Source organism: Nipponia nippon, unplaced genomic scaffold (genome assembly GCF_047370975.1).
Source record: "Nipponia nippon isolate SJK-2023a ecotype South Korea unplaced genomic scaffold, ASM4737097v1 scaffold_12, whole genome shotgun sequence".
NCBI lineage: Eukaryota > Metazoa > Chordata > Aves > Pelecaniformes > Threskiornithidae > Nipponia > Nipponia nippon.
Window position 1 is genome coordinate 12,890,665 of NW_028262313.1, and position 24,806 is coordinate 12,915,470.

The 24,806-nt window shown below is 52.0% G+C and overlaps 3 protein-coding genes across 13 annotated transcripts; all 3 read right to left on the minus strand.

The window, feature by feature from the left end:
• Positions 1 to 1,834: 1,834 nt before the first annotated feature.
• TMEM35A (transmembrane protein 35A) lies at positions 1,835 to 6,673 on the minus strand. The gene is made up of 3 exons (XM_009468074.2): positions 5,657 to 6,673; positions 5,178 to 5,405; positions 1,835 to 2,348 (listed from the first exon to the last, which is right to left on the minus strand). The coding sequence occupies exons 2-3, from the start codon at positions 5,295 to 5,297 to the stop codon at positions 1,962 to 1,964; spliced, it is 507 nt and encodes a 168-aa protein (XP_009466349.1). The 5' UTR covers positions 5,298 to 5,405; positions 5,657 to 6,673; the 3' UTR covers positions 1,835 to 1,961.
• Positions 5,310 to 18,408, minus strand: TRMT2B (tRNA methyltransferase 2B). Of its 11 annotated transcripts, none has more exons than XR_015702635.1 (16): positions 17,661 to 18,408; positions 16,523 to 17,295; positions 15,756 to 16,014; positions 14,381 to 14,435; positions 13,767 to 13,886; positions 13,249 to 13,348; positions 12,173 to 12,243; positions 11,573 to 11,719; positions 11,338 to 11,432; positions 10,586 to 10,800; positions 10,356 to 10,457; positions 10,055 to 10,174; positions 8,957 to 9,056; positions 8,025 to 8,162; positions 6,728 to 6,795; positions 5,310 to 5,700 (listed from the first exon to the last, which is right to left on the minus strand). XR_015702635.1 is itself a non-coding variant. In XM_087748792.1 (13 exons), exons 2-13 carry the CDS (start codon positions 15,932 to 15,934, stop codon positions 8,036 to 8,038), a joined length of 1,431 nt encoding a protein of 476 aa, XP_087604918.1. In that variant the 5' UTR covers positions 15,935 to 16,014; positions 16,523 to 18,408; the 3' UTR covers positions 7,898 to 8,035. The 11 variants fall into 11 exon arrangements, 1 of the variants encoding a protein (XP_087604918.1); XR_015702634.1 differs by having other exon boundaries at positions 17,418 to 18,408; XR_015702636.1 differs by having other exon boundaries at positions 16,796 to 18,408.
• Positions 18,409 to 18,561: 153 nt separating this feature from the next.
• LOC148056703 (40-kDa huntingtin-associated protein-like) lies at positions 18,562 to 19,885 on the minus strand. The gene has a single exon (XM_087748793.1). It carries the CDS (start codon positions 19,851 to 19,853, stop codon positions 18,783 to 18,785), a length of 1,071 nt encoding a protein of 356 aa, XP_087604919.1. The 5' UTR covers positions 19,854 to 19,885; the 3' UTR covers positions 18,562 to 18,782.
• Positions 19,886 to 24,806: the final 4,921 nt, after the last annotated feature.

Consider the following 24,806-nt stretch of genomic DNA (forward strand, 5'->3'; position numbering starts at 1 on the left):
GGTCAGCTGGCCAAAAGGTTGCAGCAATTCGGTTGTGAGGACTTTCTGTCCTCAGGAATACATATCATGGTGTGGTTTTGAGTTGGTGGTATTTTTATTTGGTTTTGAAAAGTGATTAATAAAAAGTGATCATTACTTTTCATCATTAAAAAATGATCATTACTACATCACATCATTAAAAAGTGATTAATAACTCCAGTCAGGGCATGGTAGATGAAGTGTCTTTTGGGAAGTAAAGCGAATTGTATGTATATTTGGGGTGACCTTGAGGTAGTCTGTGAAGAGGAGAGATTGTCTCACAAAGGTGGCACGTTGGTAGCTTCCTTTGTTCGGGGTGCACGTCTGATAAGAGATAATTAGTTACTCTTTGGGGCTCTAGGAGGATTTTTCAGCATATATACATTTGGGATTACATCTGTTTCAGCTGCAAACTTAAAACAAAACCAGGATATACTACATATGAACATCCATCATCAATTTTTATAGATATAATACTGACATTTTACTGGAGTTTTAATATCTTTTCTTGCTGCCACATTGTACTGAAGCAGAAATTTATCTGAGACTGTTTCATGAAAATGTTAAAACGTCTCTTTTAAATGTGTGTGGTTATTAATATATAGCCCAGTAGTGTTCAGATGGCTTCCATCCTGCATCACCTTGTCTTTCTCTGAAATTCCCCCAACATGATTCTGCCCATTTTAGGTGCAGTGTTTAGGTGCCATGTTAGGTGCACAAGAAAAATATTTTCAGATGTGTCTCTCAAAAAAGAAATTTGTTTCTGTGAAGACATTTTCTCCAAATTTCAAAAAGTTTATTTTCATGAATAATTAATAGGGAAAAACTGAAGACAGACAAACATCAAGAAAAACAAACAAACTCAGAGGTAACACATGCTTCTTATGACACTCTGTAGGATTTCAAATACAGCACACAGGGATTCAGGCTATGGTGACAGGACTTCCCCCAGCTCACCGAAGCTGTATGCGGAATAAACAATGAGGTACATGGACACATTCAGGCCCTCATCTATCAGCAATAACCAACAATTCTAAAAGTTGCAGTAGTTGTGGAAAAAGGGATTTTTTTTCTTGCAAGGAAATAGGGAGCATGATGCTATTTGCCAACAGCAGAAAGGTATTTTGGAGTTCTTTGGCCAGTTCTGCTCCCCGTCCCTTTACCGAGGATCCTCACTCTCCGCCAAGAGAGTTAAAGAGATGCCATTGCCTCATGTGAAGCAGGGAAAAAATTACTGTTATCAGGCCACTGTCCCAGTTTTAAAGCCTCTGCAAAGTGTGGAAATCCAGGAAGATGCAAATAGCACATCCCATGTTTTACCTGGATAACACGTCCAGAAAAAGGACTGGGCACAGAGGCAGCAAAGGCCAAGGGATCCCTCTCTCAAACACAACAAACAGCACTTTTATGCTCAGTAGGGTCCTTTCCCCCCTTGACTATGGAAAACAAAATGTAGATTTGTGGACGGGGCTGCACAAGCCAGCACAGGGACACTCTGGTTATGTTCTACCCAGCCGCTATTGCCGAGACTGCCACGTAGCAGAAGTGCATCCAGGCTAGGTTTCAACTGCCATAGGGCTCGGGGCTGATGCTCAGGGACTAATCTCCCCACGGCAGCAGTGCCGAGTTAGCGTGACTACCTGCCCAAGTCTTTGCCCATGCTCTCAGACTGGTTTTGCAGCTCCTGCTGAGGCCAGCGCTACGCCAGCCAGGCTGCTAACTACCTCCGAGCTGTCCTGGTGAAAGCTAGCTTGTATTTTTCTACATTACAGGGCAGCAGCAAAAGCAAGACTACAGTGTAGACATACCACGTGTCTCTCAGACCCCAAGTGCAACTTTATTTAGACAGACAAAAAATATAAATAGGTAAATAAAAAACAAATTTTCTGGGTGATTTTTGGAGACAGCTGCCTCGAGGGTCCGTATTTCTCACACGCATTCAACTAGGATACCTTCATTTTGCCTTTCTCAGGAGCTGCTTCATGGATGAGTGGCTGCTCATCCCCATTCACTGACAGGATCCTCTTTTCTGGTGGCTGCTCCTCAGGCTGGCGGGCAATCAACAGACGACAGGTAAGCAGGATCCCAAAGACTAGGGCATGGGCGTAACGCTTGAGCGGATCCCCCACTAGCTGGTGGAAAAAGAGCACAGCCAGCACAAGGAGGAGGAGGAGAAAGTTGGCCACGTCTTTGGGGCGACCAGGCACCAGTGTCATGACAATGCCACACACCACTTCTAGGGCACCAATGCTCTTGCGGAGAAGGATGGAGCTGACTCCCATCTTCTTTAGCATGGGGAGGGCCCGCACGTAGCTTTTGTATGCTCGTTTCTGAAATCAAGCAGCAATAGTGTAGAACACCATAATGTGAGAAAGTAAAGGCAAAGATGACTTTCAGTGAAATAGACTGATGTGCAATATATGACCTTCAGTCATCACAGACCCTTCTGGCACAATATCCAATCTGTACCCCTAAAGCTTCTGTTGGAGGGATATTAACACCATCCCCCTTTATAAGCTGTTGTCTCCTCGCTGGAAAAAGTTGTGTAACCTAGCACCCATCTTTGGAGCTAGGACCAGGCCAGGTGTACCTTCTCCTGAAATCTGAAGTTATATGATTGCTAGAATTAGCAATGCAGAACCATATTGTTAAAGTACCTCTCTCTAAGAGTAGCTTGTCCTTTATAATTAAATAACACACCTAGTCCCTGCAAAGCCAAGGGACAGCAAGTAAAAACAGAGGTCTCTCTCTACCTCAAAGCAACCTACAACATCCCAGTGTTTATGGGCAGTACAATCTTAGCATGGGACTATACATCAAAGCTGAGATTCACCAAGCCTGTCCTGTGCTTACATACCTTTATGATCCTTTCTTTCCTCAGATGAAAGCAAGCTGACATTTGACATCCTTTGCTCCCCGGTTTATACTGGATTTAGAAGCAGTGTAAGTTGCAAGACTCTGCCTCCTTACATGGCTGCCTCATCATTTCAGGGATGAAACAACCTCTGTCCTTAAAAACATTCAAGTTCTTGCATTTGAACATTAGGTGCTCATGGGCTTATTGTTTGTTTTGTTTTTTTCTTTTTCAATCAAGTATTTCCTTCTTTCATATTTTAAATAAAGCTCCTAGTTATTGGAGACACTGAAATTATTTCCACTTACACTTGAGTATACTGTCCCTGCAGATATTCTTGCCATTGTGTTCTCTGCTTTCTAATCAGGGAGAGGGAAATGGAAGCTGAATCTCAGGTACAGAGTTGGTCAGCTCTCATAGGTGCTGATCAGATTGCAGATTTACTTCCATGTGATTTTGGAAACCTGCACTACAGGCACACAGCACTTTCCCACTTCTCTGTAAATTTGGCTTCTAAAAGGAGCTGACACTTCACATGTGGTTAAAAAATATACAGCATTGTCATTTTTGCTACTAAATAATTGAAGATCTCATGACATATTTACTCTAAGTGTATGCATTATAAGGATGCATTTTAAACCTTCAGTGAATAAAACCTCTCCTCAGAGCGGAGTATTTTTAAACAGTTGTAAAAAATACAGCTTTATAAAGAAATGTACTATCAGCATGTCCTAGAGTACTCTGGTATTTTAAGTATTTTAATAGACAAACTAGTGTATCTGTTTTTTGCTGACTGAAAAACTGCAAGTTTGGTGTTGTAGGGAGATAACAGAGGTTCTCTATTTGCTCAGGGCAAGAAGCCATGCTTATTGATTGGCAAGATCAGGTTTTCACTAACTCTCTCCATTACGTGACAGACCACCCTGGTATGCAGCACAGCGAAAGCCTGAAAGCCTAATGAGCCATGAACATGTTACGATTTTAGGCTATTAAGAATGATGGTGCTGTGTAATATCCGAGTGCCTCTGCTTTCTCTTTGTAAAAACGGAGATCATTCCTACTTGTAGGCCTGACTCTTGGTAAAGCAGAAAGGGACAGAGAAGCGAAATATTTTACAGAGCGAGGATTTTGCAATGCTTCTAAAGTCTCAGTGCTTTTTTTCTGTCCCTTATGTAGCAGAAGCTTAAGAGCTTTGTTTTCGGGGCATTTTATCTCGGTCTCTTGCTCCTGAGTTACTTCTTGGAGATTCTTCTCTGCGAGATCCCTGTGCTGGGCTTGCAGATGAGGCACTGCGATTCAGATGTTATTTGAGAGCTAAGGAAAAGCAGCTGGGCAGGTGGAGCAAATGGAGAGAACAGAATGTGCTGGAAACTTCCAGCACTATTTTTTCAGGGGCACAAAAATTATACCAACACTTTTCAGGCACTGCAATAAATGTAACAGGGGGCGGGAGGGGGGGCAGCAGGAGAATAAACAAACATAGACAAGGAAGCAAAACGTGGCAGCCAGTCCCTTGCCTGCCTGCGGCTCGCAGCCAGCAGAGCTCTGCAGCAGGGTTGGCCCTGGGCAGAGAGGAGCACACACTAGCTCACTGGCTGAGAAACGCATACAGTGCCTTCTCCTTCCTCTCCTCACCCCTTTCCCATTAGGCAAGAGGAGGAGAGGCTCATTTCCCAGGCTAAAGAGAATAATAAGGTGACTATTAATAATACCTTCTTCTGCCAGCTAAGAATCTCAAAGCATTTCACAGTCATGAATTAATCCCTGCACAAGTCTGGTGAGGTAGGGACAGTCAGTGTCATTATCCTTGCTTTAAAGCACACAATGTTGAGGATGATCATCTGGCTGCCAAAGGAGGCATCTGCTTTTCCTACCCCCAGTCCAGGGGGTAGGTATTCTCCCAGGGATCAGCTGTACCTGCCTCCTACATGTCTGGCACTTCTTCAGACCTTGCTTTTTAGAGACCCTTGTGTCCCCGTCTTTTTGCAGGCATCGGTGTGCCCTGCTATCCCATCCTCCTCCTCTCCCTGCCCTGTCCTTATCCACAGGAGGTTTCTCCATGAGGGAGAGCTCAGAGGGAACCCAGGCGAGGGCTGCCAGGATATCCTTGGCACTGCGTATTATTTGTTTCTCTCTGTGTCCATCAAATAAGGAGACAGATAAGCTTCTTCCCCCTCCCTCCCATCGCTCAGGGCTCCAGAGCAGTCACCCTCCATGTATCCTGCTGCAAACCCTGCTTCTGCCGCAAGGTTGAGGGGAGAGAGCCCTAATGCGTCTCCCTCCATACTGCCACTGCTGTACTCACCATCTCGTTGTAAGCATCTCTGCTGAGCCGAGGGGTCAGTTTGATGGTCCCCATAAAGACGAAGAAGAGCCCCAGGGCCACCGAGAGGGCAACGATGGTGATAGTCCTGGGAGATGCCATGGAGCCGCCAGGAACCAGTCCTGGGAACCGGTCCTAGTGAGGCCTTCTCACTCTGGCTGCCAGCCCGGGCAGGAGGTAGTCAGTCACCATTGAAGGAGATGAATAAAGCTGCAGAGGCAGCGAGGATGACAGCGGGAGGGGGATTCAGCCTCCTCCACTCAGCAACCGCCGGGTCCTAATGCCCCGCAGCCGGAGCCGGGCAGCTCTAGCACCTGCTGAGCGATGAGCATTCCCACCACTCCCACCGTCAGGTCATCCTCCGTTTCCTTGCACGTTCCATAAATTACCCACAGAAAGCTGAAACTGAGCCAGTTGTAGGGACGCGGGGTGGCAGCCAAACGCATAGCACAGTTACTCACCAGTGGGAAAACAAGGACACATTAGCAGAGGACACGGGAGTAACCTGCTATGGAGGAAAAGTGGTCGGAGGTCTCTTGTACATAGGCAGCTTTCAGTTTCAGATGCTCAGACACAAATACACAGCGAACAAGATATTGCTTAATATATTTGCTCCAGAAAAGCAAAAAAGATGTCTTGCCCCTGTAGCTCTCCTGGAACCTGATACCCAAAAAGGGAGGTGAGGCCACTGTGCCACCCTCCCCCATTGCAGAGAAAACCTGTCCTGCATGTTCAGCTCTCCAGAGACTACTGGAAAGGCTTCCTGATCCTCTATTACTTTCTGATTTAAAGTCATTCTCTCTTGCCCTCTAATTTGCAACAAATTTCCTTTTGACAAAAGCATAGCCAGGCCAAGCAGAAATCCATTCAGATCTCACAGCGAGAAGCCAAGGTATGATTATAAAAAACAGAACTGCTGGAAAACTGCATCCCTCTCTATACACTGAAAACAAGAGGCTGTAACAGTGCGCAAAAATCTTACACTCATGGGATAGTACAAGAGTGACACTTCCCATGCCTGTCCTATGCCTGGAATCTCCCCATCACCTCCCTTTCTGGTCTAGTAAGTCTCGTGTCCTAAACCCATGTACTTTAAGTCCCCGTGGCTTGCGAACTGGTGGTTGTTGTTACTACTCCAAGCTCAGGGTTCCTTAGGACTGGAGTTAAAAGTCTGAAAAATACAGGCAGCTCTGCCTGTTTCCTTGGGAGTTTATCAGCCTTAATTCACACAAATCAGATAGGGAACTCCTCTTTCAGAGGAAAGAGTCAAATTTAACAGCCTCACTGTACAAATCTGTTCTGCTACTGGTCTGGCCTAGATGACCAGAATAAACCTTCAATACAACATAAAAGTAAAGTAAAAAAAAAAAAAAGTAAATAACTTCAATACAACATAAAAGTAAAAATCTTAAAAAAAAGTATAAAGTAAAAAAAAAGTAAAAAATTAAAAGTAAAAATTAAAAAATAAAAGGAGCCCTCCAAACAACGTGGAGTTCACAAAACACAAGGGAACTTTGCTTACTCAGACCTACCTCCAGGTTGTAGCAGCTCTGTCTTTTGAAGAGCTGGAGAGAACTTCATATAACATTGAGGTTCACAGCTTGCCAGTCAGTGAGCATGGCAGGACAGGTACAAAACACACCAAATTTTTGAATTAGCTATTGCAGAGCAACCTCATGAAGAAATAACTTCTTGCTGCTGACATTTTCACAGGGTACTTCATATTTAGGTATCAGCAAGCATTAGCAGAGAAAGGGGAGGCAGGTGTGGAAGGAGACACTGAAATCTGTTTTCATTGTTTTATAGAAAAATCTTTCTCATTTCCTCTAACTTATCCATGTAACTGACAGCAGTTCAATATTGGTTTTGGAAGTTTACACAGGAAATATTTCCCTGACCCCAAAAGCCAACATTTGCCCAGTGAAGCACAAGGATTTCTAGTTCCGACAGTTTCTTCATAGCAAGTTCACCATTGTGACAGGTACGCTCCCCCGGGAGGGTCAGTGTTTGAAAACTCTCCCCTTGGGTTGGGATGCCGCCTGAGGAAACTGCCCGGGATTGGGTGCCCTCACCTTCTCCGGGTGAGTGATTTCTTCTAGATGTCCCCGAGTGAGCCCTCGCCCTGCCCGGGTGAGCAATTAGACCCTCTGGGTGCCCACGGGAGGGAGACAGTTTCCCCCGCTTTGTGAGTCAGCATGTGTGCGGACTTTGGATCGTCTTTGATCATCACTTTGCCGTGTAGTAACGGCACCCTGCCCGACTGACACCTCAAACCTGTTATCTGTCAAATGTTATCAGAGTGTTGATTGATTTCGGTTTACCCCTGTTTCTCATTGGTTTCTGTTGTACGGTTTTGGTTGTTTTGTGCAATGAAGTTGTTTGAGTTTGTCCTTCATTTCAGTTAGTCTTACTGTACCTCTGTGACACTATCAACTTCAAAAACACCTGAAATATCCTTGAAGGACACAGAGAACTAATGGTATGGTAATATTAGAAAATACAGTGAATTTCAGTACTTTGTATTCACATGTTGATGATGAAAACCCACAATACCAGGGAGAGAGTATTTTCCAGGCTGTTTTAACCAGCAGCCCAAGAAGAGGTTTGCAGGGGAGGGAATGGTGAAGAAATGCTACAGAGAACCTTTTCACCCCAGAAATCAGAGTGTTTCTTTACAGAACAGGATAGTTAGGTAACCCAAAGAAGAGCAAAAGCAAAATTATTTATTTTTATACAATTTTCAAGAAAATAAGTTAAAATCCTAACTATATCAACTCCAGTCTTCAGGACAGTAAGAGGTTGCTTCCCAAGCTCTCAGAGCTGGCATACCTGCCTCCTTATCATCGGGTGAACAGCAGCACCAGCTCACAATGAACAGTATGAGGAAACATGTCAAAAGGTATAGCCAACGTGGGGGCAAACGGCTCTCCTGCCAGCTTCTTCCCTGGGTCAGACGGGCAGCAGAGCCTGTGGAAAGCAAAAAGAGCATCCATTACACCAGCAGCAGAAGTCCTCCCACCATTATCGGTATCACAATAGCACAGAGGATGCACGAAGGAGGTAGCGTGTGTTTGGCTAACGTCCCTCAGAGTCTGCAGCTGACACTGGCTGAGGTCTGGAACCATCAGTACTGAATCCCAAACCAGTTCTGAAAGCTGGACAAGCTGAACAGTCAGTGGCAGGTTTAAAGCTCCCTTTCTCACAAGCCATCCCAGCTGAAAGACACTTAATACCCTTAGGAAATAATCCTCAGTTTTGCACTACTTTCATTGGTTACCTGCAGACAGATTCATCACCTGCAAATGGGCCTGCCCCAGATAAAGACTTAGCTTTATGATTAACCCTAAGCAGGTGACTAATGCCCTTGGCTTCACTTTGTTGGCTAGGGGCCAACCTTCCTGCACTGAACTCAGTGGACTCCATATCCCACATGCAGATGTGCTGTTTTGTTGGGGAAGGATGCACAATACCATTATAGCATGTTTGCATTATCTTCTATTCCTTACTGATGCACTAAAGCATCCTGCTGGAACATAAAACCCAAAGAATACACAAAGAGTGCAGCTTGCAGTTAAACACGAAGCATAAACCACTTCTGACCATGCACTGACTAATCCTAGATCACACCTGCAGAACTCACCCAGTGAAATTCAGTCGCAACAAAAACCTTCCTAAGCCAAGGTCAAATATTTATGTCCTTGTCTGGAAATAATAGAGTGTGTCACTAAGGTCAGTGGAAAGGAAGAGAGGAGGGTGCTCACTCAAGAAAGTTCCTCATGGCTTCACCCTCTGGCTTGCAGGAGATGTAGAGCAGCCTTCGCACAGACTTGCAGTTTCGGATGGCTCGCACAACCCTGTAATCTGCAAAAACAGATACTGTGCTTTCCCAGTGACCTACCACCGCTGTGAGCTCTCCAGAAGGAATGATTGCACAGCAAGCATCACAGAACTGCACTGAACCGTCAAAAATAGAGGGGAAAAAAGAATATACACATTTTGCCATGGCCTGTCTCAGATGCAGGCTCTTAGGGGGCCAGGGGTGCGACCCACGCTGCTAACAGCTCAGCCGATTTGGCAGGGTAGAGCAGTGGGAGAAATCCCTCTGCTTCCCAGGCGGATGAAGGATGGAAGAAAAATTGTTACTTAATTAAGCAGAGGCACGTAAAACATTCCACACATACTTGTGAGACCACATCTGGACCAGTTTGGGACTTCCCAGTACACACTGGAGCAAGTCCAGCAGAGACCACTAAGACGGTCAGAGGGCTGAGGCACGGCATGCATGAGGAGAGTGTGAGGGCTGGGGTTATTCAGCCTGGGGAAGAGAAGGGGAGCAGAGATCCATTTGCTGTCTTCAAGGGCCTCATGGGGAATTACGGAGAAGATGGAGCCAGAATCTTCTCAGAGGGGCACGAGAAGATGAGAGGCAACAGATGCACTGCAGCAAGGGGAAATTCTGATTAAATATATTAGGGAAAACATTTTCAGGAGAGGGTATCCACCCTTGGACACATTCAAACCTCAACTGGGCTTTATAGCCCTTTGCAACCTTATACAACTCTGAAGTTGGCCTTGCTTTAGTTGGGAGATTGCACTACAGGCCTCCAGAGGCTCCTTCTCACCTAAGTAATTCTGTGAGCCTATGAAAGATGGAAAAAAATTAGAGCTGTCTGCTTTAAAGAGAAAGCATGATAAAGGCACTGAAAACAGCAGACTCTATGGGATTTTAGCTGCTGTCAGCAACAAGGTAAGAAACTAGAGACTAAGTGAGCAGAGGGTTTGGAGCCAGTATAACAGGTCTCACAGAATTTGTTCAAAATTCTGTTCTTAAGATGAAAATAAATAGCATATTCTCTCACGGAGCCCAGCCCGAGATGGGTTCACCACAGCAAGAAGGGGTCGGGCATCCTCCCACGATGACAGGAGTTGTGGTAACACGGCCTCTGCCTTTCCACTGTGAAACTCACAGTTTGAAATTCCTGTGAAGCAAAAAGCAACCACATGAACTGAGCAGAGTCAGTCTCATCAGACGTTAGGTATAACATGAAGTTCCGCCCCTTGCTGTGTGGAGCTAACTTCTTAGGATCCCTCCGCTCACTTCTGCTTCTGATTTTTCAGCAGTTAGTTTGAAACTTTCTGCCACGGCAAGTTTGAACTCACCATTGAATGCTGCGTTCCACCTGGCATCCTCTATTGCCTTTTCCACCACCTCAATACCAATAATCTTGGACACTCGGTGAGCCAGAGAGAGACCAATTGTGCCTGGAAACAAGGGATACAAAAATATTCCGTACATCCACGCTGAAGAAACAAGCCTTTAGATAGTGGGGATCATTTTTGGCATGCAAAGCACCAGCCCTGGGAGCCAGGCTCACGTGGCCACTGCTCACCTGTTCCACAGCAGATGTCGAGGAGGACGGTGTCCCCACCAGCCTGACTCAGCTCCCCAACTGCCTGGTACAGAACTTCTGCTCCACCTCTGTTTACTTGGAAAAAGGCATCTGGAGAGATGCGAAACTTCAGGCCAAGCACTTCTTCAAAGATGTGTGGTTCTCCATGAAGAAGCTGGAAGGGGGACTGCTCATGGGAGCAGCGTGTCATGGTGCTAGCAGAGCACACAAAAACCAGCTGTTAGAAGGCAGCAGAGAAGCAACTGATTTCCATTTCCATTCCTGGGATGCTCATGTGTAGGGGAGGATGGTTCTCCCCCCACCAACTTGTATTTCATGTGAGCCTTTCAACAGGGTTAAAGAATTTCGATTCTTTGTAAGGATCTGTAACTTGCACAGCCTAGAATTCATTAAAAGGATCAAAATGACTTAGCAGAAGGCAGCAGTCCTAGGGTCTACTCCCCTGTTTTGCTGCTAATGTGATTTACTGTCTTGGGAAAGTCACTGTATCTTTTTTTCTTTAGTTTCCCAGGCTCATAACTCCCATGAGGCAGAGCCATAGCGTATTCAAGTATTTCGGGTCTGGAAAAACAAAAGATGTGGCCGTCTTAAAACCATATCTGCAAGAGGCATCCAAACATCTGTCATTCTCTTCAAGCACTCCCTGAACTGGCAGAATTTTAATTTGATCAGAGAGAGGGGAGAAAAAGGAGGTGGCTCTGTTTCCACTGTTTCCCCGTGGCAAGATATACCTCTCTTGGAAATAAAGGGAAGTTAAGTCACAGACTCTTCCAGGTCCACACGTGAAGAACCCCTTAAGCAATGCTTTCTGAGTAGCCAGTGCCTCCTGTCAAGAGTGAGAAAGGAAAACCTGGCTGTTTGGGTAATCTGATGAGACACCTCTCCCCAGCAATACACCCAGCAAGCTGAGGTCAGCTAGATACCTGATGTGCCTCTTGCCAGGGACCCTGTCCTCCATGTACTCACCTGGCCCAGCTCCTGGGGGTGGAAGGTGATGATAGCCATGGTTTGGCCACAGCTGGTGGTGCGTACCACGAGCTCCCGCCAGTGTCCGCCTTCGTGGAAGAGGATGCAGGGGTCCAGGGGGGAGCGACGGATGAACTCCTCATAGCACTGAGCAGAGGGGAAACGGCACTTGCAGGACAGTGAAGACAACTGCCCTGGTCTTAGCATAACTGCACCCCAAACGGGTGGCCCTTCCACCAGTATCATCTGTTTTTTCTGTATGATTTCAATACACTGAGTGAAAGCTCTTTCCAAGTTCTTGGAAGACAAGACATTTTAATAATTTCAATTTGTGATTCTTATGTATTTTAATAGCTTGGCAGGAATTAATTGTCACTTGATTAACTTCATTCTTTGGGACAGTTTAGAGGCTGCAACATTAACATGCAAGTTTTAAAAAAAAATCTTTATCCATCAACCAGAGTCAAGCCTGAAACTTTTCAGAACACGAAAACAGACTTTAAAACCCAGCGTAACTAAAATTACAGTGTTCTCCCAAATAAGAGTTATGGCAGTCCCTCTACTCCACAGTCTAGGGACAGACATGACTTATTTATTTACCTGGGCTACTTGTTTGTGTTTTGGGGGTATGTTCTCCATGTGGTTGGCTTTCACACAGACAATATTTCTTGCTGGAGAGAGACAGACAGGCATTTAATTATTTTGTTTCAGAGCATGTAAACCACTACAGCATCTGACATGATAAACTGTGGAGAGGCCTTTCCTCTGAATTCTCCCATTGTACAAAAAAAAGGAAGAAAAAAACGTGGTATCTAAGTGCCCCACTAAATCCTGTGATGGTCTGGGTACCTGCAGTCTGCAGGACCTGCCAGAATTCCCTTTGCCAGTGATTACTGTCACTAACTTCTGTGAAGACACTGGAGCCCCGGGAGCTTTTTAGATGTTCTCTAGCAACTCCCAAAGGAGCCACTGTCCTGTTCTTAAACTAAGAGAGCCAGAGCAGAGCTGGTTTTCTAACTGGAGAATAATGGTGTGGGCTTACAGCAGCAAAGCAGTTTAGGTTGTCTGGAAGACAGCATTGCCACTTCAGTTTAAATGCTAAACTTCTGCTGTCAGAGGTAAAACGCATCCATGAAATTATTTTTTCAATAAGAAAAGTACACAGTGCCCACCCCAGCACCTCTTGCTATGGATGCTGAGAAGCAAAACCTAGTATTGATAGTGTGAACGAGTTCACCACTGAGCAGCTTGCAAGGAGTACACAGCTCACATCTTTGTTGCACAAAACCAAACTGCTTCATGCCTCCCAAACGCTTCAATGTTGCTCTGCTGCCTATGGATGTGCACCCCCCCCATGCTCTCCCTGCTCAGCACAGGCTCCTGGAGGACACCAAAAAGATGGGAACAGTATAATTAAGAATAACAAAGCTAAATCCTGGAGGGGCTGCTACTACTGCTGCTGTCCTTACTGCTGTATTTAGCAAATTAGAAGCTGGTGTTTCTTAGGAAGCTAATGAACTGAGGTTTTAAAATCGCTGCCCCAGACCTGGTGGTGTTTCTGTTGGCATCCCCCAGGATTCACGCTTCTAACTTGGATGGAGGCTGTCACAGCAGAGCCTTGCCCCAACCCAGCCCACGTCAGCAGTTTTCTACCCAACTCCTTGTCCTGCACTGACCTCTGCCAGTTCCCACATACAACCCCACAGTTTTGGGGTTCCCATCTGGTCCTCGGTTCACAGAGAAAGTAGATTTGTTTCGGTAGCCATTAATGACAGGCTGAAGGAGAAAAGAAGGAAAGGTAAAGCCTTAGATTAAAAGAAAAAGTAATGGAGGAAAGCCAAAACCCAGCCTGATTGTTCTGTTGGCAATACAGGGAGATACACATGAATGTGCAAAATACAGAAATGGAGCTTGTGTGCAAGACCCCCCCAGTACTTCCCCTTGGGAAGAAGGAACGGCTCTCTATGATGGAATGGTGACAGGTTTATCAGGAAAGGCTTGGGCACAAAAAAGGGTTACTGATCACTGGGCTTGTTTCACTCTCTGGCAGTTACAGGCTGCAAAGCAGAAGCTAGCAAGGACTGCCACAGACACATTCTCTGCAACCAAGTAATCCCCACCACGAGACTCTTTGGGAGCTGAGTCACAGACTGTTGGTGGCTCAGAGGGGAGAGCATTCACATGGGATACTCACCGAAGGGACTACAGGCTGGAGAGGACAGCAGAGTCCACCAGGTTTCTGTGCAGCTATGCCTAGATCCTCAAGACGAGATGCCAGTGTCTGCAAAATCTTCCTCTGGCTTTCGTACTTCACCTGCAGAGGAGTCCTAAGCCAGAAACACTCTCACAGGACCACACGATGGTGGGCAGCTCTTCATCACCCGCCTCTGAGAAGGCCAACAGGAGGGAATACTGCAAGTGGGATACAGTCCCAGAGGAACTCTGCCTTTCTCATCACCACAGCTGCTTGGAGCAACAGGGAGAGAGAAAAATCCTGTGTCTGTGCTCCCCAAGCCTGGCCTGGAGCATCTGGTCCAGCCTGAAGCCCCAGTGACCCACCTGTCCTGCACTGGACAGGATCACTGTGCAAGTGCCCATCCTCTGTGCTGTTGGTGATCACACACACCACCCACAGGGAACCTCCCAGTTCCATCCTTCACAATAACTGAAGAATTAAAGCAGCAGTAAATGGGGTCTGAACAGTTTACAGTATTAAGCAACTACGATGCTAGGGGCTGTTGCTCAAGGGGGATAGGAGGGACAGCGGGGGCAACACGACAGAGAAAAGTCCACGTAAGCACATCTTACCTGAAGCTGCTCTTGATAGGCAAGTCTCCACAGCGGAGTCACCACGTTCGCTAACCTGGAAAGCACAGTATCGTGGTAGTACCCAGAGCTACTCGCCTCCTGATACTTATGGCATAACATCCCTGCCAGCTGCTTCATGGGCAGGACTGTTCTGGTATGAGCTCCGCACCAGAGCTGGCTGTGAACATCCAAACTCCCTTTTCATGACACCTGCCTGGTGCAGAATACTCTGGCTAGAAGAGGGACCCAGGAACCACAATGACCAGCTCTCCAGAGGACAGGCTGAGCCTTTGGCAGAAGATGGACCAGCAATGCCTGGGTGTTCTGGGTAACCCAGGCATCTTTCTGATCCCCATTTAGAGGACAGGGCCAGGAACAGCATTTCCTCCTGCATGGGGACCCAGAGAGGCCCTGCTGAGCCCTGGGCGAGATCTGACTTCGGACTGGTAAAGCCAGGGGAATGAGCATTAAAATGTTACTGGTGTCACAGGGAAAAAAAAAACCATAGTGCGGGGGGGGTGGGGTGGAGGGGGAGGAAGAAAAAGAGATCACGTTCTAGCTTCAGATGGGCTCTGTTGCTTTCTCCGACTGAATGAAAGGCTTTGGCCATCCCTTGCTGCCCAAGTCCCATCTCCCTGGAGTTTTCCTCTAAGAGAGCAAGATGCTTCTCTCATCACTCAATGCATCCATCCTGCATCATCTACCTGCTCACGTTTCCAGCCACTACTATATATTTTTTGCTAATGCTGTACTAGATTAAATCCACCACAGCGAAATGCAGTTTGTGTGTAGGAGGCAGGGAATTACAGGCTGCCCACTCTCACTGGCCCAGCCACCCACGCAGCGGCAGTTCAGAGATAAACCTCTGAACTTGCCACTACTTGTATCCGAGGCAGGGCGAGCAAGAACAAAACACATAAAAGCTGATTTAAAAAAAAAAAAAAAAAAAAGACAGAGTAAGGGGTGAAGTGGATATGACCCAAACTATCATAACTATCCATCAACTACTGACTCTCTGAGCCCATGGAGAACCTCACCCCACAGCTGGGTAAGCTGCTGTTATTGCTTACTGGGAATTTTGAAGCTGCTTCCAAAGCACCCAGTGCTAACTCTTTCAGGCAAAGAACTGCAAATCAAATGGACTATTACTTTTTGCTTGCCAGTATGGCAACTGCTCTGCTCCTGAGCCTTTCCTCTTAGACCTTTTTATTTGTCTTTTCCATTATTCCTATCCCCAGGCCAAGCTCCAGGGAAGCCAGCTGAACCCTGGCTCCTATTCCTGCTGGGGAGAGGTGAAACCCCCAACCCACTGCTCTAACCGCTTCAGGTGCTTGGTGCTTTGGAAAAGTGCGTGGTCATTTTGGAAGAGCCCTACCTCTCCTCCCAGGAGCAGCCTGGCACTCTGCAGCCTTCCCTGGCCTTTTTCTTCTCCTTCCACTTTGTTGCTGTCTTCTCTGTCGGCAGGCTGCGGCCCTGACCAGGCAGGCTGCTCAGGAGAGCACTCGAAGGGCGAAGGTGCCTGCGCAGTAGCCTCAGTGCATGGGACAGAGCCATGGTGAGAAGGAGAGGGGCCACACGCCCGCAAGCAGCACAGCAAGCCCACTGTCCAAGAAAGTGGCACGTCAGCTACACACCTGGAGATGGGTTGAGAAAAAACACCGTGCTTGTGGCCAGCTCGATTCCGGAAAATAAACCACTTAGTTTAAAAGCATCTATGACTGCTCTGACCCAGCATGCGTTCTGGCTATGCAGCATCTATGGCTGCGCGTTCACCGTGCCCGCAGCTGCCGGACGGCGCTGGAGGTGCGGCGAGCGCCCCTGCCCCGGGCCGCAGGGGGGGGAGCGGGCACCGACACCGGGCTCCCCCCCCTCGGCCGCGGTCTCCAGGGTTAGCAGCGCCCGCTGCCATCCCGCACGGGCTGGGCCCTGCCGGTGCTTTCGGAGCTCAGCGCTCACCTCGCGTGGAGCAAAGCTCGCTCCTTGCGCTGCGGCCCGTCGCCTCCGCGGGCGCCGGGTCTCGCACGACGGGACGCGGTGTGCTGCCGCTCCGCCGCGCTGCGCCGTGCTTACGGCTCAGAAACCCCCCCCCCCGCGGGCCGGAGAGCTGCCCGCCGCGCTCCGGGGCCGTGCCCTTACCCTTACCTCCCAGCACCGCTGCAGGCCCCCAGGCCGGCACCCTACGCTGTCCGGGTCCATCACCGGCAACGCGGCGTTTGCGGTGCTCCCCCCGCGCCCGTCGCCGCCCCGGGGCAGCGAGCAGCGCACGGCCCCCGCCAGCCCCCGGCGCAGGCGCACGGCGCCCAGGCAGCCGGCAGCGCCTCTCCCCGGGGAAGGCCGCGGAGGGCGGCACCGCCCCGCGCAGCGCGGCCGGGGCTCCCGCTTACGCCCGCACCCGTCGGTATCACCGCAGCTCACCCCAGACGGTCCCTGCCGGTCGGGCGCCGGCAGCAGAGAGCAACAGCGGCTGCCATCAGGCTCCGATCCGCCCTCTCCCGGGGTTTACCGGTCCCGCAGAATCCCACAGAAGAGCGGCCCTGTCGCTCCCGGGACCGCGGCAGAGGGGAGCTCCCCCGGGACGGCCCCCGCACAGACCCCGCGGCCTCTCCCGGGCTCCGCTGCCGGACCAGGCCCTGCAACGGAGCTCGGCTGCTCGGTTCTGCCGGCACCGGTGCCGTCATTGTGGGTACGGGCGCTCTCAGACCCGGGGCCTCGAGGAAGGCTCTCGACAGAGACCAGAAGTGGTCTGTATGCAGTTTTCAAGTAGTCCGATTTCAGGTAACCCGAGAGGCATCCCTTGTCTGGGAATTAACTCCACGCAGCCATCGCTCTAGCCTCCAAACAGCCAGAGCAGAACAGTCGCTTCTTGTGGACAACCACCACGTGACAGTCTAGTTACTCAGCTCCACCTATTTTCACTGAAAAGGAGAGGGCCATAAGTACTTTTTATTTTTGCTTCATGGCACGGCACATCCATAGCTAACTGAACTACGAAGTAACATCAAGGCCTGAACTAAGCCTTTCTCAACTATCATTTTACCTAGGCAAAAAAAGCTTTGTGGTAATTAACTCTTCTTACAGACTGGGGGGATGAATGTTTGCATTTCGGCTAGGAAGACTGCAAGTTCCCAGCTATTTAAGTGTGGAACCTGAGAAACAGCTGAAAAACAAACACTGGAAAAGCATCTGAAAAACCTGCCGTCTCTAGACCCACGGATTAAAGTCAGAAGCACGTGTCATACCGCTGTCACACCGGAATTACCTCTTCCCATACCAGAGTTACCTTGGTCTCCTCTCCCAGGTGTGCAAAGGGCATTGCTCCCTCTCACAAAGCCTCAGCCTCCTGCGGGGGTCTCTGGGAGCATCTGCTGCAAGCCTTTGTTTCATTCACCATTACCTGGGGGCACTAGAATTGCTCTTTATTTACACAACACGCCCAATTACTGGGGGACCACCAGGGCGCCTCTGGATTCCAGAATGAGGCACCCCTTCCTTGAGACTGCATCTTAACACCGCAGAAGTTTGGCTAGGCCTGTAGGCAACGGCTGGGTGCGCCAAAGACAGCGGGTTCGTTTCTTTTCCGATCTGAAGGCTCGCCTTCTTCACCTAAATACTGGAAAAGGCCCCAAGAAGCAGAAAGCAAGAGGCACAAGCACCCGCCAGCAAACAGGAACAGCAGCTGAAGAGAACTGAGCAAACAGGCCCTTCTAAAAGAACTCGCCCTTCTCCACCTCCACCACTGCTTTGGTTCCTCACGACCCCCAGCTGTAGTAGGTTTGCCATTTTGCAGGCTCAGTTCTCTAGGTCACTGCTGTTCTACGGCAGATGGAGTCAGGCTGCCACCACCACCGGTCCCCAGGCAACCGCTTGCAGGCCAGTGACCAACTCCTTCCAATCCACCACGAGGGCCAAACGCGGGGCCTCGTGCTGGCTGCAGCGCCTTTTGTTTTCAGGAGGGGGAAGAGGGGGGAATCATCTCATTTCAACGTGTTGTTTTTAAGAAACAACTCCAGCAACGTTTGATTCCTACAGATGTGCGAGCCCTCCAGCACCCGTACCCCGGGCGATACCCTCCGAGCAAGTTTTCCTGCCTGCAGGGTGCAGCCAGTTCTTGAAGGCACAGCCTTGAGTCGGCCCTTCCGCTTTGGGATTACGCTTTTTCAAGCACGACAACTTTCAACGCGTACAGCCAGTACTTTACTGCGACACAAGGTAAGCGAGCAGACGAAGAACACGTTCGCTCGCTGGTTACTCCTTGCTTCCGTTACAGAGTCCACGTTAAAAATAAATAGCGAAGGAACGGACACGCCGGCACAGAGCGCGGCTCAAGCCACGAGCACGAGCCCGAGCCCGGCCCCGCCGCCCTGCGGGAGCCCGGCACGGCACGGCCCGCCCACGCCGGCGCTCAGAGCCCCTGCCCGGCGGGGCTGAGCATCTCCTGCAGCACCAGGTGCAGCAGGTGGTTCTGCTCGGCGCTCAGCAGCGGCCAGAGCTCGGCCTGCAGGGCCTTCAGCGCCTCCGCGTCCTTCTCCTGGCACGCCAGCACGGCCGACTGCAGCAGCAAGAAGAGCTCGGCCGGCAGGTAGCTCGCCGCCGGCGGCAGCCCGCCGCCCGCCCCGGGGCCGCCCCCGGGCCCCGGCCCCGCGCCGCCCTCCGCCGCCTCCCAGCAGTACTGCTCCAGCGTCCGGGCGTGCTCGGGCAGCAGCTTGGCGGGCGGCGGCTGCAGCAGCAGCAGCAGCAGCACCCGCGACACCTCGCAGCGCGCCAGCACGTCCAGGAAGGCGCCGCCGGGCGCGCCCCCGCCGCCGCCAGCGCCCAGCCCGGCCCCGGCCAGCGCCTGCGCCCGCGTCAGCGCCGCCAGCGCGCCGGCGTAGTCGCGGCCCAGCAGCAGGCAGGAGGCGCGCTCGGCCAGGCACCGCAGCGCCTCCAGCGGCAGCCGCGCCGCCGCCAGCAGCTCGGCCGCCCGCTGCAGGTGCGCGGCGGCGCGGGCGGGCCGGCCCGTGTCGCGCAGCGCCGCCGCCAGCTCCAGGCACAGCCCGGCCGCCGGCGCCGGCTGCCCCCGCTCCAGGTGCAGGCGGGCGGCGAAGGCGCCGCAGCTCTGCGCCGCCGCCACGTGCTCGCCGAAGCCGCCGCGCAGCCCCAGGCGCTGCCGCAGGTCCCGCTCCTGGCGCAGGAAGAGCCGCGCCGCCTCGGCCAGGGCGGCCGCCTCGGCGGGCCCGTGGAAGAGGCTCTGGGCGCAGCGCGCCACGGCCAGCTGGCACCAGGCCGCGTAGGGCAGGCTCTCCTGGGCGCGCAGCTCCCGCGCCAGCGCCGCGAACTGCTCCGCCGCCTCCGCCACGTTCGGCTTCCGCAGGAACCGCCGCCGCAGCTTGGCCGACACCAGCCGGTACCGCGACAGGAAGTCCCCGTCGCCGCCGAGGCCCGGCCCGGAGCCACCCGCCCCGCCGGGGCCGGAGCCACCCGCCGCCGCCAGCATCGCGCGCCGCCCGCCCGGAACTAACGCGCCGCGCCGCGCCGCGCCCCGCCTCGCTCCGCCCCGCCCCGCCTCGCGTGCCGCCGGCCAATCGGCGCCCGAGCCGGGGTCACGCGGACGTGAAGAGGAGGAAGGGGGCGTGGCTGTGGCGGTGAAGAGGAGTGGTCTCCTCGACTCCCCGCCTACCTGAGGCGTGGTTTATCGGTGGCGGGCCACGCAGCGTCGCGCCCCTCCGCGGCTGGGCGGCCCCGCCCCCGCCCCACCCCGCCCCTCCCCGCCCCCGCCCCGCCCCTGGCCCGCCCCGGCCCCGCCCCCGGCCCGGCCGGGCCCGGCGCTCCCCCGGCAGAGCCGCGGGCAGGGGAGCGGGGGCGCCTGGGTGAAGGCAGCAGCAGCCGGTTGTAGACAAGAAGACCTCCCCCGAACGGTAGCAGGGGGGTGAGGCTCTGGGCCAAAGGATGCGTGGGGGCAGGAATTGTAGGTGCGTTCAAAGGGTGACAGACAAGCACTTGGATGTAAGAGCTCTTTGGGTTCCTAAATAGATAAACCACATCTGGCTTGGGAAACCCCCAGCGCTGAAAATACTTGGTGCTGGAGAGAGCAGGTGGGTGGGGGAAGTACCATGGGTGCTCACCTGCTTCTTGCTTTTCCCTGAGCATCTCCTTATGGCACTGCTAGAGGCAAGGTCCTGGGCTGGGCAGGCCCCTGCCCTGGCCGAGGGAGGCTGTTCTTACACTCCTGTATGCATGAGCGCATATACCAAACTGCACCCACACCGTGAGCTGAGGTGGCGTGGCTGAGGAGCCCTGTGGGGTCCTCTGCAGCCAAACTTCCCTCCTGCTCTCTCCCCGCTCCTGAATATCCTATCACACAGGCTTGGTGGCAGGCGGCACTCAGCTTTCAGCTTGTCCCGAACAAGCTCCAAGCAGCCATGTGGTTGCTGTGACATGGGCACTTTCCTACACGTGTCCCATCAGCGCACTGGTAAAAGCTTAGTCCCAAAGGACAGCGTGGGTGTCAATGCCTGAAACTGAAGTTCAAGTTCAGTACTTCACATTGATGCTCAGAGTTCAATTTGTATAATAAAAAAAAACAAGCAGAATTATAAGAAAAACCCACTCTGACCTTTGCTTTTAGCTCACAAAAGATACTGCAAAGCTGGCAAGTGAAACTGAAGTGTGATCAATAACGTAGCTCATCCCTCTGTGACTCTTCAGAATGAGTAAAAAATTCCCCAAGCGAGTGATGATGGTGCGGCATAACAATGCTCACAAAACACCAGCTCACAACAGCTGCGCAGACCACAAGCTGCCAGTGTCTCACTGTGCTGCAAGACAGCCTGTGAGCTGAGGGTCGCTGCGTGCTTCCTGTGCTTGAAGCCAAGTACGGGCAGGAACCACCCATCCTCAGGACTAAAAACCTTATTCCTGCTCCCAGTCCCAGCAGACCCCTCTGCTCTGCCAACCTCTACTCCAGGCTGGGCTACATGGCCAGGCTTGTACCATCCCAGTGGCACCAGCCGGTTTAATAGAAGACATCCCTCCCTGCAAGCCTGGCCTTGCTTCTCTCCTTTACACCCTCGTGGCTCCCACCCAGGGTGGCAGGAACCAGGAGCTCCCTCCTCCCGGCTCTGTCCCTGGGCCCTTTCAGGAGCCAGGTTGCTGCAGAAGGGCTGGGCAGGAACACAAGGAACGCAAGTGTGGCGGTGTGCTTACCTGTATGGATATGTTTGAAAGTGGCTGACACCAGCCAGCTGGTGCTGTAGAAATGCACTTTCAAATCTCCTGGACTTTCTCAGTTTACAGTTACTTCTCTGCCTGCTGGCTGGCAGGTCTGCTTAGGTTTGTCTGTCTTATTACTCAGCAAGGACTGGAGGAGAAGCTGCTGTAGCACAAGACGCCAAGACAAGCTGGAGAAAGCAGTCTGACAGCCTCTGATTCAGGCTTTAAGATTTCCACCGCTGGAACAAACCCTCCTTCCTTATTCATTTTCTATGCTGCCCCTGTGGGGAAGCCGTGGTTTCTCTCTGGAGGGAAGCAGCACCTTGAGCTCACCCAGGGCAAGGATGCTGTCGGGGCGCAGGGTGTCCGAGGAGCACAGCCAAGGTGTTTCAAATCAAGCCACGTGCACTCGCTGGTAAAGCACCCTGTGGATCTGGATTTGATTCCTGTTTTCCAGAGCCACTAAGTTGGTATGTGACAGTGCCTTGCAGTGAAACAGAGGATGGCAAGTGACCCAGCCCATCCCCAAGCCTGGGTTAGGCTTCAGGGTCAAGCCTGAGGCTGCTGATACTGGGAAGGCAGCCCGTGGGCTGGGAGGCTCCCGCTGAAGGGAGGCAGATGAGCAGCAGATTTCCACTGGCCTGGGAAGCGGCATTGCTGCGGGGGGGCGGCTGGTGCTGACACGAGCCCCGGCAGCGCAGCACCTGCCCACAGGCTTCCTGTGCGAGTCCCTGCCAAGGGGTAAGAGCACATGCAGGTACAAGCAGAGGTTTCTCTCTGGCCTGCATGAGCGGTAACTTGACCTACTTTTAAGGGGTCTGAACGCAGCTGGACCTAAAGCCTCTTGCAGGGTGGCCGCAGGAGGGTAGGATGTAGACACCTCCTTTCCCCGAGGTGCTCAGACCTCCGTAGGCCCCACAAGCTGCCCGGCAGCCCCCAGTCTCTGGCCACAGCAGGGATTTCTGGTGCAGAGAGCTCTGCGCTGCCCACGCTGCTGACATTCAGACACGCATGGCCAGAGGACTGACTCACTCCTCAGGACCTGCTTCATTTACTGCCCTTTGGAGCTCGTGCTGGAACATGAGTTGCAGATGAAGAGACCCTGAGTTCAGGTCCCTCCAGGGGGCACGAGGAGCTGCCTGGGTGGCTGGAGACAGATTTGTGGGAAGAGGGGCTGCAGCGCTTGCCATGGGGCTGGGAGGATGCTGGGCTCGACCCTGAGCTCTGCTCAGCATTGCCCAGCCACCTCGGCTGTTGGTGCCTCCCCTTACCTGGGTGTACAGCAGTGCTGACAGCACAAAGGGTGCTGCCCCATCTTTGGTCAGGATGGCTGTGTACAGCTCCATTTGCTCTCTCAGCCCTGGCCAGACCCTGCTGCAGCAGCTGGTGGAGAGCAGCATACAAAAGGATTTCTCCTTTCCACTGCCATCACCTGCCTGTTCCTTCCCTGCCTGCCAGGGCTATTTGCATCTGTGTGGGCGCACCTCATGCTGCTCTGCGAGCTAAATCCGGTGACATGGAAACAGTTTGCAGAACGATCTGCTCCACACATGTGGCTGTTGTGCTTTCGGTGTCTGGGATGAGGGCTGGGGGACGAGCTGCCTGCCCCCTCTCTGTGCAATTCCCATGCCCAGAAAAGCTGCCCTGGCAGCTCTGGTCTGTCTCCATGCTGCCCCAGCCAGACGCTTGGTGCAGGCAATGCTGGGTATATCATTTGGGCAGGGCTGAAGCCAGTGCAGGATCAGGCCAGGGGTCTCCAAGAAAGTAGATGCTTCAAGGACTTCAAGCTGAATCGCTTCCCCCTCAGCGTGGGCAAAAGCTGGGAGAACTCCCCTCCTGCCAGCATAGACCCACGTTTGCAGCCACAATGCCATGGGGTAGCTGTGAGCGGTGGCACACTGCCATGCCCCATCTCCCTGTGGCTGACCTCTAAGTGCCTGGCATCCCCCGTGGTTCCCAAGGGCAGTGGATGATGCAGCATGGGGTGCTTTTGCGAGGCATATCGGGTTCGGCTTGCGGCTTGACCCATGCTGGTGCGAATGAGTTGATTTGGAGAGAGCAGCACTCTGGGCTGGACTGCTGCTCTCTCCAAATAGGCTCATTCGCATGAGCTGCTGCCGTGGCCAGGCTTGCCTGGGGAAGTGGGCACATGGGGTGCGTTGAAGAGCCTGCATTAGGACAAACACCTGTAAAATGCACCCCCTCTCCAGGGCCTGAAGGGGAAAAACCCATCAAGCCCACATGGGAGGAGCAGGGAAACCATGGAGGATATTTGTCACGGTGAGAGATGTCGTCACCAGCCAAGGTCTTATAGGGCCCCTGGCAAGAGCAGTAACCACTGTCACAGAAGGGGAAGGAGCAGAGGAGAGGTGCTGAGAGGTAGGTGACTCCGGGGTCGCTTTTCTTCTTGCTATGAGTCACTGGGATGTTTTTGTCATGGGGGTGAGTGTTGGGGGGAAGAGGGAGCAGGGGGTACTGAGGCCAGCTAACTCAAGTTGGGGCTGTGGCTGGTGGGAAAAGCTGGGCTGGGGCTGGGGCTGGGGGTGGGTGGGGAGAGCCGGGGGCTCAGCAGAAGGAGCCCAGGACAGGCAGGGACATCTGCCACACACATGGGCTCAAGCATGGCTGGAGTCACACACAGGTGTGGGGACTGTGGCACAGCTGTGCACACTCAGGCAAACTGTCACAGCCCCGTAGTAGTCACAAGCATTCAGACACACACAAAATGTGTTGATCGCTGTACCGACCCTCACTCAGACATGAAGGTCACGCTGCCATGCAACTGTACGTACATGCACATACCCACACAGAGCTGTGCATACATGCACGCACCCCTGCACAACACACACGCAGCTCTCTATATGCTTGTATCGATAGTCAGGCTGTGCACGCACATGGGGTTCAGTGCCTGCCCTTGCAGGGACCTGCACAGACCCCCAGGTAAGAGGCACTGTGGTGGGTGCATACGCAGGTGCACATGCATGCTGCAAGGACCCAGCTTGGAGCACTCAGGTGCCCGGTGGCATCATGCCCGTGCAGCAAGCCAGAACTGTGAATTTGAGGCATTCAACCCATGGTGTTTTGAAAGCATGGTGTGTCGCAAGCAGCAAATCCAGCTAGCTCTGTTGCCTCCATCCTAAAGCGCCCGAGGCTGGCTCTGCTGTGCAGTCTGTGCTGGGGATGTACGAAGGGAGCAGAGAAGTCAGTTAGAGAAGTTGTGGCAGGTGGGAAGGAAGTT

Coding starts and splice junctions, on each gene's coding strand:
- TMEM35A (XM_009468074.2), bottom strand. CDS start 5,297: ATGGCATCTCCCAGGACTATCACCATCGTTGCCCTCTCGGTGGCCCTG. Junction 2,349..5,177: donor GAGATGCTTACAACGAGATG/GTGAGTACAGCA, acceptor GCTTGATTTCAG/AAACGAGCATACAAAAGCTA.
- TRMT2B (XM_087748792.1), bottom strand. CDS start 15,934: ATGGCTCTGTCCCATGCACTGAGGCTACTGCGCAGGCACCTTCGCCCT. Junction 13,887..14,380: donor CCTATCAAGAGCAGCTTCAG/GTAAGATGTGCT, acceptor ACTCCTCTGCAG/GTGAAGTACGAAAGCCAGAG. Junction 12,244..13,248: donor GTATGTGGGAACTGGCAGAG/GTCAGTGCAGGA, acceptor GTCTCTCTCCAG/CAAGAAATATTGTCTGTGTG.
- LOC148056703 (XM_087748793.1), bottom strand. CDS start 19,853: ATGCTGGCGGCGGCGGGTGGCTCCGGCCCCGGCGGGGCGGGTGGCTCC.